Raw genomic sequence first — 15,428 nt, 5'->3', positions numbered from 1 at the left:
TCTGCTGGAGACCCAGGACGTGGTGCTGGACCCACTAGAGAAGGGAGACCACAACACCAACAACTGGAATAAGACGCTATGCACATGTGACAATAACGTAGAATATGATGCATTAATGCACAAGAAACGGGTTAAAAACATATGCACTTTCGCTAAATACCAGCAGATCGGAAATCCTGATCCTGAGTCGCTTTAGTGCATTTCTTCAAAAGTGCAATTCTTGATACTACTTGTACAAATTCCAAATCTTCCAGTAACTTGTGCACATCGTTACCGTTTTTTTCAATTGCTATCAAGCATTGTTCAATACTGTAACCACACTTTCAAAACTCTTCACAGTCTGCATTTCCTAGATTCATTTTGGCCAAACAGTGAATCAAACCTCCAAAACTCACACAGACCAACAAAACCCTTCATACGTGTGTCAGAATAAGCTCGTTCCACCGATCACTAGAAGCAGATTCTCATTCAGTCCACATGTCACTCATAGCACACGGACCTAAAAAACACTAGCAACAGGGAGCATTGCATCAATTATGAACTTTTATTGAAAGTTTGAATGAATTTTCACATAAACATTATGTCATTACAGAATAACCAATTTCTGTACTATTGACACAACTGTTGAGCGGTGCAGATTTCACAGCATTTAGTGTATTTCATCAGATATCACCGCTCTTGCTCTTCCTCTCCTTTGTCCTCCAATCACTCTTCCCCCACCGACCTGTCTTATGTGATCCGTATTTCCAAACAAAATCAGTTCCAAGCTTCACCTTTTACTGAAACATGGTGATGAGACTAAAGCAGGACACCTGGGTCGGTTTGAGCTGAAGTTGCATTTAGCTTGGACTGTTTATTCTTTGAACTTCTCCAAAGATGTTCAAAATCTGAAAATACGTAATTACTGCAGAAAAATTTGTCATTATTCTGATATGAATGTGGTTTTATCAGTTTTGAAAGCAGTGTGTTAGCATATGAAAAATATCCTGCAAATACACCGTGTTTTGCTGTGTGTGTATGAATGACAAAAGTGTTGGTGATTGAATGCATTCTGTCTGAAAGAAATTAAATACTATTCACAGTTGCGTCCGTATACACTTGTGTGTCGTTGAGAGTTTTTTTGAGAGTTTTGAAAATGTTGTTTGAGTATTGAACAATGCTTCTTAGCAATTGAAAAAAAAACTGTAAAGCAATGTTTTATTCCTTTGAACATATTGCTATTGCTTTTGTCTATTTTCCACATTTCCAATTGCTCATGTCATGTTTATCAAAATAAATAGTAGGTGGTTCTCTGTTGAATTGTCTTACCCCTAAATATTCACTTTTGAGAGATGTACTTAGGACTTTTAGGGACTGACTCGCTTTAGAAACAAATCTATTGGATTTTGCAGTTTGTGCAAATTGCTTTGAGAAATGCAGTAATTATTTTGCACATTTTAGGGATGATGTGAAAAACGTACCAAAGCGACTGAACAAACCTGTAAAACGGTCTCCAGCCACCTGCTGTGAGAGGGGGGCGGGGCTACCTGCCACCTGATGCACCTGTCTGAGAAGACGCTGCTTTGGCGATTCCTTACTTTCTTTTGAGCGTTAATCTCTCTAAGCCACGGCAGATTTTACCTTCGTAACCTTTTGTTTGGTTATTAGGCAGCGATGAAGAGGACAGCGGGACTCTTCGCACTCACTCTTTGTCTTTTGATCCCTCCAGCCACAGGTAATGTTATTGATTATTATATCAACATGTTGAAGGTGGTTTTGATCCGGACACTTTGGGTTCCTGGCACTTTACTGTAATGCAGCGCCATGCAGGGGCCCAATCTTCCATCTTCTTGCATTCGCCTCACTTTGTATGAAGTTAAATTCAAAATCGATCTTCATGAGATGTTTTTTTGAAAGGTTACAGTGGTAATCAGTGTATTAATAAGGAATGTGTGGAGGTGTTTCCTGGTCTTTAACTTATACTTCCTTCTGGGTGTGGCAGAGGAATTTGTGGTATTGTGGTGTTTTATTCCTCACATCGCAAAGCTCAAGTTGTTGGGAGCTTTCAGAAAAAAACCGTCTTACCTGACAATGTATACGTGACTGTTCCTTTCTTATCCTTAACATCAGACACATAGAACATAAAATAAGGTTCAAATGGGGGAATATTATAGAATACGTATACCATCAACTTTAATGATATGAGTAAAAAAAATGTGCAACCACAAGATATACGACAAGTTTGTGTGTCTTTTTAGATTGATTTTACAAATTAACAAGACAGCATCGTCGGACTTTAGGAAGACAATGCAACAGAAGATGAGGGACATGAAGAAAAATGAATTAAAAAAACACTCAAGTTGAAAAACAGAAAAAAAAGAAAAACAACCACAGCATATGACATCACATTCCCACAGCAGCAGTCAGGCAGGAAACATTGTGAGTGTTTCGTCAGGTTGAGTTGAGTTGGCAGGTCTAGCCCGCAGGGGGCCACCCAGTCTATGACTGGATTCCATATCGTGGTGAATCTTTTGACTTTGTCATGCAGGGTGTGAACCAACCTTTCCAGAAGAACAACATCAACAAACCCCTGATGCCAATCGTCTGTGGATCCAGAATCTCGTAGTCTTTTAATGTCGTCTTCATTTCTCTCTTGGGTCCATTCAGATGAGGACAAACATGATTCCAAATGAGGCCAATGTGGCTGTAGGTGTATTAGTAGGCGTATGCTTCGCTTCGTGTTTACAAAGCTTGTCGGTCTGTGTAGCTTTTGAAAGTTCCTTTTACCGTAGAAATCTAGACACCAACGGTTATTCTGTCACTGGAGAACTTTTACCAAAACAAGCACAGTGATGGTGGAGCTGTGGCCGACTTCATCTGCTTCAGAATGTCCAGCAGATCGGTTAATGTTTGGGGGTCTGCAGCAAAGCACTGACATGAACATCTTGCTGACATCTTCTCAGGTGGTGTCATCATCAATAAAAATGACCTGGCAGAAATCATCCAAGACCACATTTTTAAAATCGTCATCGTCACTGTCATCGTCATCATTTTATGCATTAGAGGCGTCGTTGGAGGCAGCATTAAAGACAATATCATCCTCATCTTTGAAAGCATCATCGTCATCATTGGAAGCCTCATTGGAAGCATCATTGGAAACATCATTGCATTGAACAGCATTGAAATTACTGTTGGAAGCCTCTACATTATCCTCATAGGAGCCATCATAGGAGGCATCTTAGGAGGCTACAATGGAGGCAGCGGGGGAGGCATCATTGTAGGCATCAAGGTAGGCATATGTGGAGCCATTTGTATCCTCGGCATTAAAGGCATCATTAAAGGCATCATTGGATTCATCATTGGAGGCATCAATAGAAGCGGCATTGGAGGCATCATTATGGATTGGATCATTTAAAAACAGTAAGTCAAATATTATTAATATTACTTAATCTTTCATTTTTGATCCTGGATCAACTCCCCTTACTTCTTCTGCAGGACCTTGTGATTAAGATGGTGTAATCTGAGAGCGAACCTGGACCCCCACCCTCCAGCCTGAGAATACTACGTGAGGGAGGAGCATCTTCAGCCACTGTGACCCGCCTCCCAACACACTGCATGGAAATAGAAAAAGCTCTCAAATATGTTATAACATAGTCTTATGCTGACAAAGTGATAACGTAATGTTCAAAATGCAGGATGATTCCAAAGTTTCCTTTTGCAGCTGTGTACAAAGGAAAGAGGGCGAATCAACGTTCTCTCACACAAACGCTGGAACAAAGGAACCCCGACTCACCCTGGTTCATCCCTCACGTGGTTTGTAACCTTTCATATCTCCCAGATGGTTTAGTGGTTAAGATTCGGACCACTGGGGATGACCTTCATGTGTCTGTTATAAAAGCTTAGTGTGACCGCTCGAAGACGCCGTCTCTACAGAGCACCGTAATACGTGTTTGTGTATTTGACCTCCTGCTTCCAAGCAAAAAATTTGACTTTTACATCAAGTTTTTATTAGATAAACATTGAAAAAAAAATATCTTCTCTCAGACTAGTTTTATTGAATTATTCCACAAAGAACTGTGATTCTGTCCTACAGATACAAACGTGAACCATGTATAAAACAAACATGTGCTAAACGAAATTTAAAAGGAACAGTGAGTAACATTTATACAGTAAATACTCAGGGAGTGGGGGACATCTTCATGGCGTCCAACATCTTGCATCTTTATTTGTTTTTGCATCTGTAACCTCACTAGTAGATGCTCATAAGGACTAAAATGATGATCTCATTATGTTAAGCTCATGAAATAATGAACTTCATGACATTTGTGAAGCTAATCACTGGTCTTAAGAAGTTTTGTTTAACAAATTGAACTGTGGAGAATCAGAAAGGAAACACGTGTCATCTACAAGGATGATACTTTAAATCAGTTTTCCGGAATGAACAAAAAGTACTTGTATGGTCAGTATGCAACGTGTTGTTCATCGTTTATTAAATCATTAAATCATCGAGGAAGTGAGTCCTGCAATCTTGGAAACATTTGAAGGGGCCAAGATGCTGAAACTAACATCATTGTTTGTTACTTATTGAAAATAAACTTGAATAAGATACTTCCAAATGTGGCTGAGTATCAACAAAGCTCTTTTTTGTATTCAGAGAAATAAAAGAAACCCGAAAGAGATAAAGGTTGAAGCTGAGAAGCTTCCTACAGAAGCCTCTCCTACTGGAGCTCTTACTGGATCTGCCTGGAGCGTTGATCCATCACCATCTTCTTCATCTCGTTGGCCGGCCGCAGATCGGCTTCAGTGAGCAGCGCCGCCGGGTCGCCCCTCGGGTCGCTCTTGGTCCTGAGGAAACGATCACCAGGAAGCTCAAACGCCTCAACCACCAACATGAAATCCTCCAACAGAACGCACTGACACAGGACACATGTCCCAGTGGAACCTTCTCCCTCGCTGATTCTGCGTATCGATAAAAGCAGACTCACGTTTTGAGGTGCTTCTCGATGGCCTTTCGCTCGTACACCGTTCCGTATTTGGTGTTCACTGGATCCACGAACATCTTGTTGGTGAGGGGGCAGACGAGATGTGGGGGAACGAGGCGTTTCTCGGGACTCACCAGTTTCTTTCAGGGAAGAACATGTAAAACATTACAGCACTTTTGCAGTCTGAGAATTTTACGTTTCAAATTAATTTATTATTAGAAAAGACTTCTGAATCTAAAAGGACGCCAGCTACATAATCACAGAATCAACTACATTTCCAGAAGACGTTTCCCGCCTGGCAGACATTATTGTATTGTATAATATTGTATTGATGGGTGGTATCACGTTGCCATGTACCGACTCGTATTACTTTGCTAAATACTACAATGCTGATGAAATAGATCCACCAAAGCTCCTCTACCTTCTCCATGTCGTCCCGGGACTCTGCGGCGGTTTCCTCGGTGTGTTTCTTGGCTTCCTCTTCATACTTCCCTCGGCTGGTCAGGAACTCCTCGGCCAGAATGCTTCCAGGTAAAACACACCAAAACAATCAATTGTGACCCACCTGCAAAAGGCTCTTTGACTTGGTCCAGCATCGGTGCTTTGGAGGAACAAAGTGAGACTATCGTTCCATTCAAACCCTTTTCAGTCAATCAAAGCGGCCCGTGTCTACAACTGGCATGTGTGTGTGTGTGTGGGTTGGGGGGTTCTAACCTGTCCAGTGGATCCTCGGGCTCCGGGATGATGAGCAGTCCGTAGACAGCATTGAGGATATTCCTCACGGTGATCTGGGCATTGTAGTTGCGGTCAAAGATGTTGTGGCAGATGCGGCCCACACTGTTGATGTTGCAGTGGTACACCTTTGCTCATGTTAAGGTACGGTAAAATAATGACACTGCAATTAAGGTTAAAATAATGCCAACCATTTAACTTCAGGGCCACTTATATCTTTGCAGAATCACAGACGTATGGCAACATAATGAATATGATTTAGCCTCTGATGATTCAATAGAAATTCATCTATTTCTGTTTCTTCTCGTGAAGATGCGCATTTTTTTGGCGGGATACTGGTGTGACGAAGCGAACAAGCGGAGGCTTCACCGGGTAGTCGGACCCAAACTGGCAGAACAGCTCGAATGTTCCTTTCTCATAAGGTGTGTCAGGAGGACCTTCCATGAGGATCTTCCAGAAGGCTGAAGAGTTGGAGAAAAGAGAGAAAAGTTGACACTTGCCTTAATCCAATAGTAATCAGGAAACGTTTTTTGCCATCATATGTTAGACAAACATGGAATTTGACTTGGCGGTTGGTGCATGACGGAAGACAGTACAATAATGACCACATAGTGCAGCAATAAGATAAAAATAAAATATATGCTATGGGTTAGTACGCTAAAGCTATGGGTTAGTAAGAATGTTTATTTAAAAATAAAAATAAAGATAAAGTGCACCAGCTAAACAGAAAGTGACAAGTGAAAGTAATAGAGCTGTGAAGCAAGCGGCAGCAACGCACATTTTGTAAATGAACAAACATTTTAGAAGACTTGAAACTAGAGACTGAGACCATAAACTCATGTTTACAATGTTTACTGAGGGAATAAATCAGGAGAGAAGTAGAGTCATTTCCTCATAGACGTCTATGGGAGCAGAGGAGTCGCCCCCTGCTGGACACTACACAGAATGAAGGAAGTAGTAACAATTCAAAAATTAACAATATATTTATAACTTTCCTCAGCTTTAGTTAGAGCTGGAACTGTCCAAAAATAACCCTTCTTTATTATTAGGAAACAAATCCGTGCCACTCACTGAAGTCTGATTCCGATGGGAAGATGCTGAAATATGGATGTGGGTCACAATGCAGGCTCCTCAGCTCCGCCAGGATACGTCTGTCCTTCTCCATCAACTGAGAGACTCTGGCGTCCCGGATCTTACTTTTCAGAGCACTAATGTGAAATATTAGTACCTCAAGTTTATTGGTTTATCTGTGTCAAAAATACAGAATAAGCAGCTTCTGCTCCCGCGGCATGAGGAGACAAACACGTCTCACGTCCATTGGCCGTTATTTAAAATCTGCTTCAAAGGCTTGGTCCATCCTCTTCTCTCCTCATACTACGTCACCTGACTTCATCCATTGCTCCTGTCCAGCAAAAATCCACAAAATCTCGAGACCTAAGAGCTGATTTAAGGTCTTGAAATTGCTGCATTTTTTCTTAAATCCCCTCGAGGTGATTAAATTGACAAAAAGATGTTGACGGCCAACTGAGCCAATTAAGAGCAGGGCCATACCACCTTCAATCTATGCTCCAGATAACGAGGGATTACAGTAGTGATTTCATAAAACCGTCACACTCACCACCTTGAGAAAAGAAAGTAAAATTAAAGTAGTAGCCCTGCAGAATGAGACGTTTCTGTTGCTCACCTCTCTGTCTCAGTCACTTTGCCGCTCATTTGGCTCGGCAAGACAGCCTCCGGAAAGTCATCATACCCATGAAGAGCAGCTATCGCTTTTATAAAACTCTGAAAAGAAGCCAGAGGAAAGGAACAAGCACATGGAAACATTGTTTTAAACCCATGGTTGCCATCGTCTTTCATTCTACATGCACCTCAAACTAAATCCCAGATGATAACTGGTGCACAAACCAGAGTGATGGAAGACGGGTTAGCTTTGTCCTTGGGCTTCCTCATCTCCAAAGAGAGAACGGTCTCAATCTCAAACAGCTTCAGGCCATCTTTGCTCGTCTCCGGTTTGAAACAGCAACCGCCTGAAAGCAATATGGATCCATTAAAGAAATAACCCACGGTTGTATTTTAAATGGGAGCTAAAAGCTAAAATGTTGATACTAGTATTATTGTTTGGATTTTTTACTATTTATTTTTTATTGTCTTGTGGGGTTAGGGTTAGGGTTAGGGTTAAATAAAAAGTAACAAAAAAGAAAATGGGAGTTTAATCATACCCAAATCAATCAGTTCATAGAGCTTTTCATACTTTACCTGTTGCATGGCTGATCCCACACAGGATGTTGTTCTCCACCTTTCCGAGAAGAATCGAATCCACAATGATGTTGGCTTTTATCAGGTTGGCAGCAACATCTTCTGGCTTGTTTAAGGATCTATGCACAAATAATGAGTTCTTAAGAAACATAACATAGCATTATGACAATAGAGACCAAACTATATGATCACAGCTTCCTCATGTGACATCATGCATCCTGAGACTCTGGACTGTCAGTCATCACTTGGACCTTGACTGTGGACTTTTTACTCTGTACTTGAAGGTCTTGACTTGAATCTTTAGTGCAAAGACTTGGGACTTAACTTGTGACCTTCAAAGACTTTGTCCTATCCCTGCATTACAGACACCTGACGACTTCCTGCTGGTGATGGAATCATACGGGTGAAGTATAGAGAAAGAAAATTACCCAACGTCATTTCCGTCAGTGAGACAGAGAATGCGAAGTCTGCAGTCTGGAAACTTCTTGATATTTTCCAACTCGTGCATTCCACGATGTAGAGCATCGTAAAGCTTTGTCTGTCCTCCGGCCCGAAGTTTACGCACGTGTTCCTAGAAAGGAGAGAATAACTTACTCCATGGGTCAGTAGAATAGAAAACTTTACATACAAAACAAACATCTTGTACACTAAAGCTTCATGGGGCTTTGTAATGCGTCACGGACCTTGAATTTTTCGAGTGTTTCCGTGAACGCGTGAGTTTTCAATTCAGTGTTAAACTCCACAAGGCCGATGACGTGATGAAAATCATAAGCCATGGTCCGTGTGGCAAAGTTGTCAAAGAGCTCTTTCACATCGTGGATTTTCTGTATGTCCACACTGTCATAGCACTTCTCCGCCATGGATGAGCTCGTATCTATTAGCACCTGATAAAACATAAAGACATGAAATGATTAGCTTGTTTGCTTTCTCATTGAGAAGCGTCTGTTGACGGGTATGAAGGCCAGAGGGTCCACGTTACCACTATAGCCTCTTTTGGAATCCTGGTTGTGGTCAATGAATCGTCTTCCCTATGGTCACCGGTTCTGCATGAAAAGAACTTCTAATGGTCATTGAGCGATTATACATGTGACATACGTATAGATAGGTACATACTTAATTTTGGGCTATACAAAATGAAATCAATTGCATCCACTGCGAAAGGCCCATAATTAACGATAACGGGGGGGGGCACTATATTTCTCACTTTCTGAACGAGCAGTGTGTGCTGCTGTGAACCCCCCTTGTCCCCTCCTTCCCAAAGGTGGCCCACGACCCCGACCCGACTGAAACCGGCTCCCCAGTTGAGAACCACTGGTCTAGAATACGAGAAAAAAAAACTAAGTACTCACAGAGCTGCTAACACGTCCACGTCGATATTTCGGGGTTTTCCAGCCATACAATCATACACCACGATCTTTGCAGGACATGCCTTGTCCTTAGTCAAATAGACACCAAGGTTGTCTGCAAAGAGAAAAACAATATTTGGAGAATTCTGTAGCTGACGGACATCTCAAGGGTATGTATGGTTCTTCTATTTTCCAGCTGAGATACAGTGCGTGTCTCAAGGAAAGGCCAATGTGTCTCAAGCAGCGATTTGATTTGTGAGGTACCTTTACTCAGAAGAACCAGAAGTAGTTCATCAACACAGAGGTCCTTCAAACGCAGCGGAGGAGACACGTTGAGTTGAGGGAAAGCTTTCAGTTCTTCTGCCATGTCTCCAAAAGTCTTCTGGTTATTTATGGAAAAGCTGTAATTGAATTATATGAACTAGTGAGATGAATGCTAGGAGAACTGTTTCGAGACACACAGGGATAACAGTTATGTTGGATAATGTAAAGTCCATACGTAGATATCCTTTTAGGACTGGACTGTTGGGGTTTAGAGCCCTTAAAAAAAGCTTTTCTTGGAGATGATTTGAGTAGGGTTTCCATCAAGAAAGACTTCTGTTTGGGATTGTTGAAAGCAATGTCGTAATGCATCGGTTCTCCCACAACCTCCTTACACCAGATGGTGAATCAAGGAGGGTTTTGTGGGTTGCAAATGAGCCTTCTGGGCGCTGGACTAACATACTTTGGGAAACGTTCCTGATTCCTGACGGAACTCCCAGAGAACTGTAGAACCTCACGTAAAGGGTCCTTGTGGAATCTTCATTAAACAAAGAACCTAAAAGATTACAAGATGAAGAAACCCATGCTGTTGTAGTTTGCCCCTTTACTTCTAAAAGTGTACTACACTTCCCAAACTAAGAACGAGTTACAAAAATCAAAAATTGTACACTATAACAATGTAACCAGAAAGTGTTATGTTGCATGAACACCATATTTGGGAACCAAATAAGTTTGTACACAAAATTGTGTGCGTGTTGATGCATCATATTTTGTAGTAACTTTCAACAGGACCTACTTCAGCCCAGTCACACTTGCATGAGAAATCCAGAGAGAATATCTTTTCAATGATGGATGAACACTGAGCAGAATCTTCTCAATGTTGGTGGCTCTTTGAAGTGACGTTTCCCTCAAAACCTCTTCGGGGTAGTATGGAATCTTCTCGCCATCTTAACAAGAGAAAGTCAATATACAATCAAACACAATCACCTCCTGACCAGTAACACACTCAGCAGCTGAAATGTAAATATGAATCTATTTGGAGACTGATGGAGGCTTTGGGTGTGATCGGAGCAGTACCATCCCTTTGGAAATTATATGTTTGCACCATATTTAGAGGCAAAACATGTTCATATATTTCTATCAACAACAGCTGTAGTTAGAACCATCTACTCTTAAGAGACCACAACATATGTTGGAGGCACGTTAGCAAGACGACCATTTGTGTTGTGAAGGAGCCACGACTCAGCAATGTTTTGCTCAATGTGCTGGAAGGTTTGCACATTAATGAGAACAATACATTTTAGTGTTACCTTTGATTTTTTGAAGTACAACTGCTCTTTCTAGGACACCTGGTATTCCAGTCACAGTGACCGGATCACAGAACCGGCTGCCTTCATCTGACGTCAGAGAACAAGGTGCGTAGTTCTCATGATCGGACGTCTCTCTCTGTTAAAATGAAACAAGCAGCAGCATTCAACTGAAACAATTTTGGATGAAAGTTGTCCCAGTTATACAGTACGTTCACCAATATGTTTTCAACGCACAGTTAACAGAAAAATTGCTACAAGAAAGTTGTGCGTTGAGGTGGCTTTTTTAGCATAATGAGTTTAAAGGGTGCGACAGTAGGTATAGGTGCAAACGTGTAAGAGCTTTACTTTAAACATTAAAACTGAATTAGCATTACCAAAAGAACATGAAGAGGTTACAGTGTTGACGTCAAGCAGTTAGGCGTTGGGTGTCTTGCTCAGGGACACTACGACATGGGACATGGAGCAGCAAGGGTTCGCATCGCCAACCCTGCAGTTCCCGGGGGACCCTCAACTCCATTCACCACTTTCGGACTAGTCAAATACAGGTTCGGCCTCGCGGTTCTATGTCTTGCCAGCCAATCAAATGTCCTTATAATAGCAATTATTGAGCTGTTCGACCACCAAATTCTAATCAGTTGGAGATGGAGATTTTGGCCAAATCCAGGCGTAGTAGAGCGATACGAGAATGGGATATAAAACCCACCAAGTGCCTGCCCATGTGAAGTTGGGGTGGGGGGGATAGTTCGCGCTGACTGTAGATATTCCCCCCCCGATAGTGGGACGCCTCATCACCCGTGTGAATTATGTGGGCATACCTTTGCTTGTGACAGGAGATAGGCCCAGCAGTACGTTGAGTAGTCAAAGACATCAAGATCCTCGATGATCTTCTCTCCATGATTCGTTCCAATCTTGGGTAAAAGTTCTCTAAAGAGCACGTACAAGCCTTCAACCACTGCAATCTGCGGAAAAAAGAAAAGGACAGATCGTTACCTGAGGATAAAATGTTTTAATGGCAGACAGTGAAACCGGTTTATCTTTAAAACAGAGCTCTTTAAATTGGGGTGATACTTAACCTTCTGATTCTTGGATATGATCTCATTCCTACAGATTAACTGGTGCAAACTTTGGGCCAGTGGGTGGCATCCAGTCAGTTTTCGTATGTATCCGATCAAATCCGTGTAGGGAACTCCGGGACCTTTGTGTTTCTGGAGTAGAGAATGGCAACACCATTTCAAACTACATTGGACATTCGGTTGTTTTCAATACTGAAGGCAAAAAGCTTCCAGAAGAGCTAAACAATACAGTATATGTACGTATGTCTTTTCTTTTCACTATTTGGTATGTATGGATTATTTAGCAATGTATACATTTATACATTCGTTTAAATATCCTTTAACAAAAGCAATTAACTGAGCATAAGAGAATAACCCTTCTTTCCATTCTGCTTTTTGGCTCTTTTGTATGCATTCTTGCATGCTGTAGCTGTACATACACACAGTAATACCTGGACACTTTGTTTTTTCCGATTCAATGTTTTTTAATTACTTTTGTTACTTTCAATTTCTGCTGCTTCCAATTTCTGTGTTCAGTCATGCTAAACCATTGTGTTAAAAGCTAAATTCATCTCATTTAACACATATTTAGTATTCTTCCTGGGAAAAGACAACTTAGTCAATGAAAAACTGGTTTCCAAATAATACAAGGAAAACATTATAAACTATGCTGAGAGATTACACGTATATAAGGGCTTCATTAGTGCACAAATGGATTCATCACACTGACTATAAAGTAAACTCTTACAATGATGTACAGCGAAGACAAGAAGACACTTAATCCTTTGGGTGTTTGTTGCACTGAAGGCTCCACGTCGTCCATGAAGAACATTCCCTGGTCCTGAACGTCCTCAGGAAACGTGGACAGGGAGAAGTACACCGTCGACCCCTCGGAGATTCCAAAACTCTCCAACGTGTCGCCGCTGGCGTTCCCTACTCCGAACAGATCGGGCCTGATGAGCAGGTCAGAGTCAGCGTTAGCAACTGTCAGCGATCATCAAAAGCTACGCTAACCCTGCCCGCTAACGACAAATGAGAATTACTTGTAATGAAGAACATTGGCTGGGATTCCACTTTCACAGGAAAGCCTTTTCTTCAAAGTGGCCATTGTGTCGCTTGCCAGATCCACCGTGACCTCAAAATCTCCCTGCATCAGGTGGTAGACAAGGGGGGGGTGGAGTTATTAGGAATGTGACACATAGTAGATAATTCTGTACTGCACACGCTTGTCTCCTCATGAAGACGGTCTCTCTGACGTTTTTGGTATCTTGAAGGAGTCATAAACAAACTCACCTTGAGCATCACGTGGCATCGGACCACGTCCGCGTTGGAGCTTCTGGGAACCTCTTGCGTGGAAAATTGATGAGCAGCTGTCAGGTTCTTCTTTGGTGTGAATATGGCGTAGATTTTGTCTCCATTTTCAATGTGTCTATCTCTTAAAGACCCTGTAGAACAAAATCAAAATCACCCTTTTACACATTATGTGTCAGGTAAAGGCCACCGAGGTTCATGTTTTAATTCAATCTTATTGTGGTTTTTATTTGCTTTGGTTGATCGGTGGCATTCAGAGGCCACATTCATATCCTATTGTTTCAACATTGTTAGTGTGAATTGTAATTGAGTCTTGATGTACTTCTCAACCGTTGGTTCATAATCTACATCAAGGTGAGGACCCCACTGACTGAGCTCACATGTGTTGAAGAACGGGTCGTCCGTCAGAGGCATTCCGTCCGCTGTGTAGAGACAGACTCCTGTGGACGGGTCGACACCCTCCAGGTGACAGATCCTCAGCATCAGGTCTTCCACCGTGTTCTGAGCCGGATCGATCTCTGAAAGCAGGAAACGAAAGGTGGAAGTAATACAGTCACAGAGTAATGAATGTTGTGCATTGATCACACTGTGATGCCCTGCTGCTTATCCAAGGGGACACAGAGGGGGGCCGCAGCAGAATAACAGAACTTGCAGAGGGATGCTGAAGGCCTTTCCAAACTAGGTGCTCATGTTCTAAATATGTCTAATTTTCTCTTGTGCAGTCGTCACAACAAACACACACTTCAATGGTTGTTATGTTTCACCCCCTAAGGCCACCGACAAGATGCAACGGTCACCCTTTAAAAACGGCATCTGATGAAACGTCTCTCGGCACAAAGCCTTTTACGACCAGAAGATCCCTGATATCTAATCACACCCACAAAAATATACAAGTACGTTGGAATCAATCCAAATCAGATGTCCAGAGAATTTTTTGACAGCATCTGTAATCCCACACCTGCCCTAATGATGGCCTCGCTGCGTCACCCTTAGTCTTCTCGGATCGACCCCCCCTCTCTTTACCTTGGATGTGCCTGGGTTCGGGGCACTTGGGGTAGGTGTACTGCAGACAGAAGGAGCCCAGGGATTTGCTCACGGGCATCGCGGCCCCAGCAGCAGGAGCTCGCAGGCGGCCGATCGTAGCTTTCAGTTTACAGAAACGGTTCCTCTCCACTTGGCTCAAACCTGATTCAGAAATATGAACGCTCATCACAAACAGCTCTTCTCTGAAACTGTACTCATGAGAGCGATAATAAAAATGTTACTCTTGTTGTCTTGAAACATCTGTCATAATGCCAAACTTATTATTTAAATGGATCTGAGTGCAAAATGAATACACATTGCACATATATGAATGTACAGGCAGTCTTTAGAGTTATATCTTATAGTTAGATTAGGAGGAGACATAAAAAGTCAATTCACTAATGAAAACAATACACATAAAACTGAGAGCTGTTGGTGATTAGTCATCAGTTTCCTGTTTTTCTCCTGCCGAGTCTCCGCTGACACACAGTTCAGGCTCCTGCCTCTAAACAACCAGTGTGTTTGAGTTTAACCCTTTCAGCGGCTTCCTCGTGACGTGGACAGAGTCACAAGTTTCCCAAACTCACCGATGTTCATCAGGTCTTCGTCAGTCACTCCGTCCACAAAGTCCCTCTCATCTTCTACACCCATCTCAAGGAATTTATTGTAGAAAGACTCCAGTCTGTGCTGCGCCAGTAAGTTGTATATTTTATCCATCTAAAACACACACACACACACACACACACACACACACACACACAGACACACACAGCATGATTCAAATGGAACTTATCACAGGTCTGACATGAACCGATGGATTTATTGCAGTTGGAGTGTAGAAGGACAAACTTACCTCAAAGTGTTGAAGCTCAGCAGTTGTGACATTTACTTTCGCTTTTATTGCAGCGGGGAAGGCGGCGGCTTCCTGGTAAGCGAAACCAGATAATTCATTGCTGCCACAACAGGGAGTGGACTTCAGGACAAAGAGGGAGGAAAAGGAAGAAGGAGGATTACTTTTATAAAAGAAGATGGTGAATGCTTCCTGTGTGAGTGTGAAATAAGGATGTAGATGGTCGAAGTAAAGAAACGAGCAGCACATTCAGAATTATGATGCATCTTTGTTTTCATGCACAGCCGATAGTTCTTAGAACAATTTGTGGGATTGGAAATAAATAA

General features: G+C 42.1%; 1 protein-coding gene across 1 annotated transcript; it reads right to left on the bottom strand.

The window, feature by feature from the left end:
• Positions 1-4,001: 4,001 nt before the first annotated feature.
• On the bottom strand, positions 4,002-15,219 carry LOC119222876 (uncharacterized). The gene is made up of 25 exons (XM_062558069.1): positions 15,106-15,219; positions 14,840-14,969; positions 14,253-14,414; positions 13,610-13,747; positions 13,212-13,363; positions 12,962-13,065; positions 12,667-12,871; positions 11,940-12,071; positions 11,682-11,825; positions 10,867-11,002; positions 10,353-10,503; positions 9,560-9,696; positions 9,299-9,410; positions 8,929-8,992; positions 8,633-8,833; positions 8,378-8,520; positions 7,950-8,068; positions 7,599-7,720; positions 7,378-7,475; positions 6,765-6,901; positions 6,030-6,154; positions 5,676-5,821; positions 5,383-5,485; positions 4,965-5,101; positions 4,002-4,824 (listed from the first exon to the last, which is right to left on the bottom strand). The coding sequence occupies exons 2-25, from the start codon at positions 14,967-14,969 to the stop codon at positions 4,710-4,712; spliced, it is 3,213 nt and encodes a 1,070-aa protein (XP_062414053.1). The 5' UTR covers positions 15,106-15,219; the 3' UTR covers positions 4,002-4,709.
• Between the last annotated feature and the right edge of the window lie 209 nt (positions 15,220-15,428).

Source organism: Pungitius pungitius, chromosome 1 (assembly GCF_949316345.1).
Source record: "Pungitius pungitius chromosome 1, fPunPun2.1, whole genome shotgun sequence".
Lineage (NCBI taxonomy): Eukaryota > Metazoa > Chordata > Actinopteri > Perciformes > Gasterosteidae > Pungitius > Pungitius pungitius.
The sequence above is the reverse complement of the archived record's forward strand: the minus strand, read 5'-3'. Positions and strand labels throughout refer to the sequence as shown.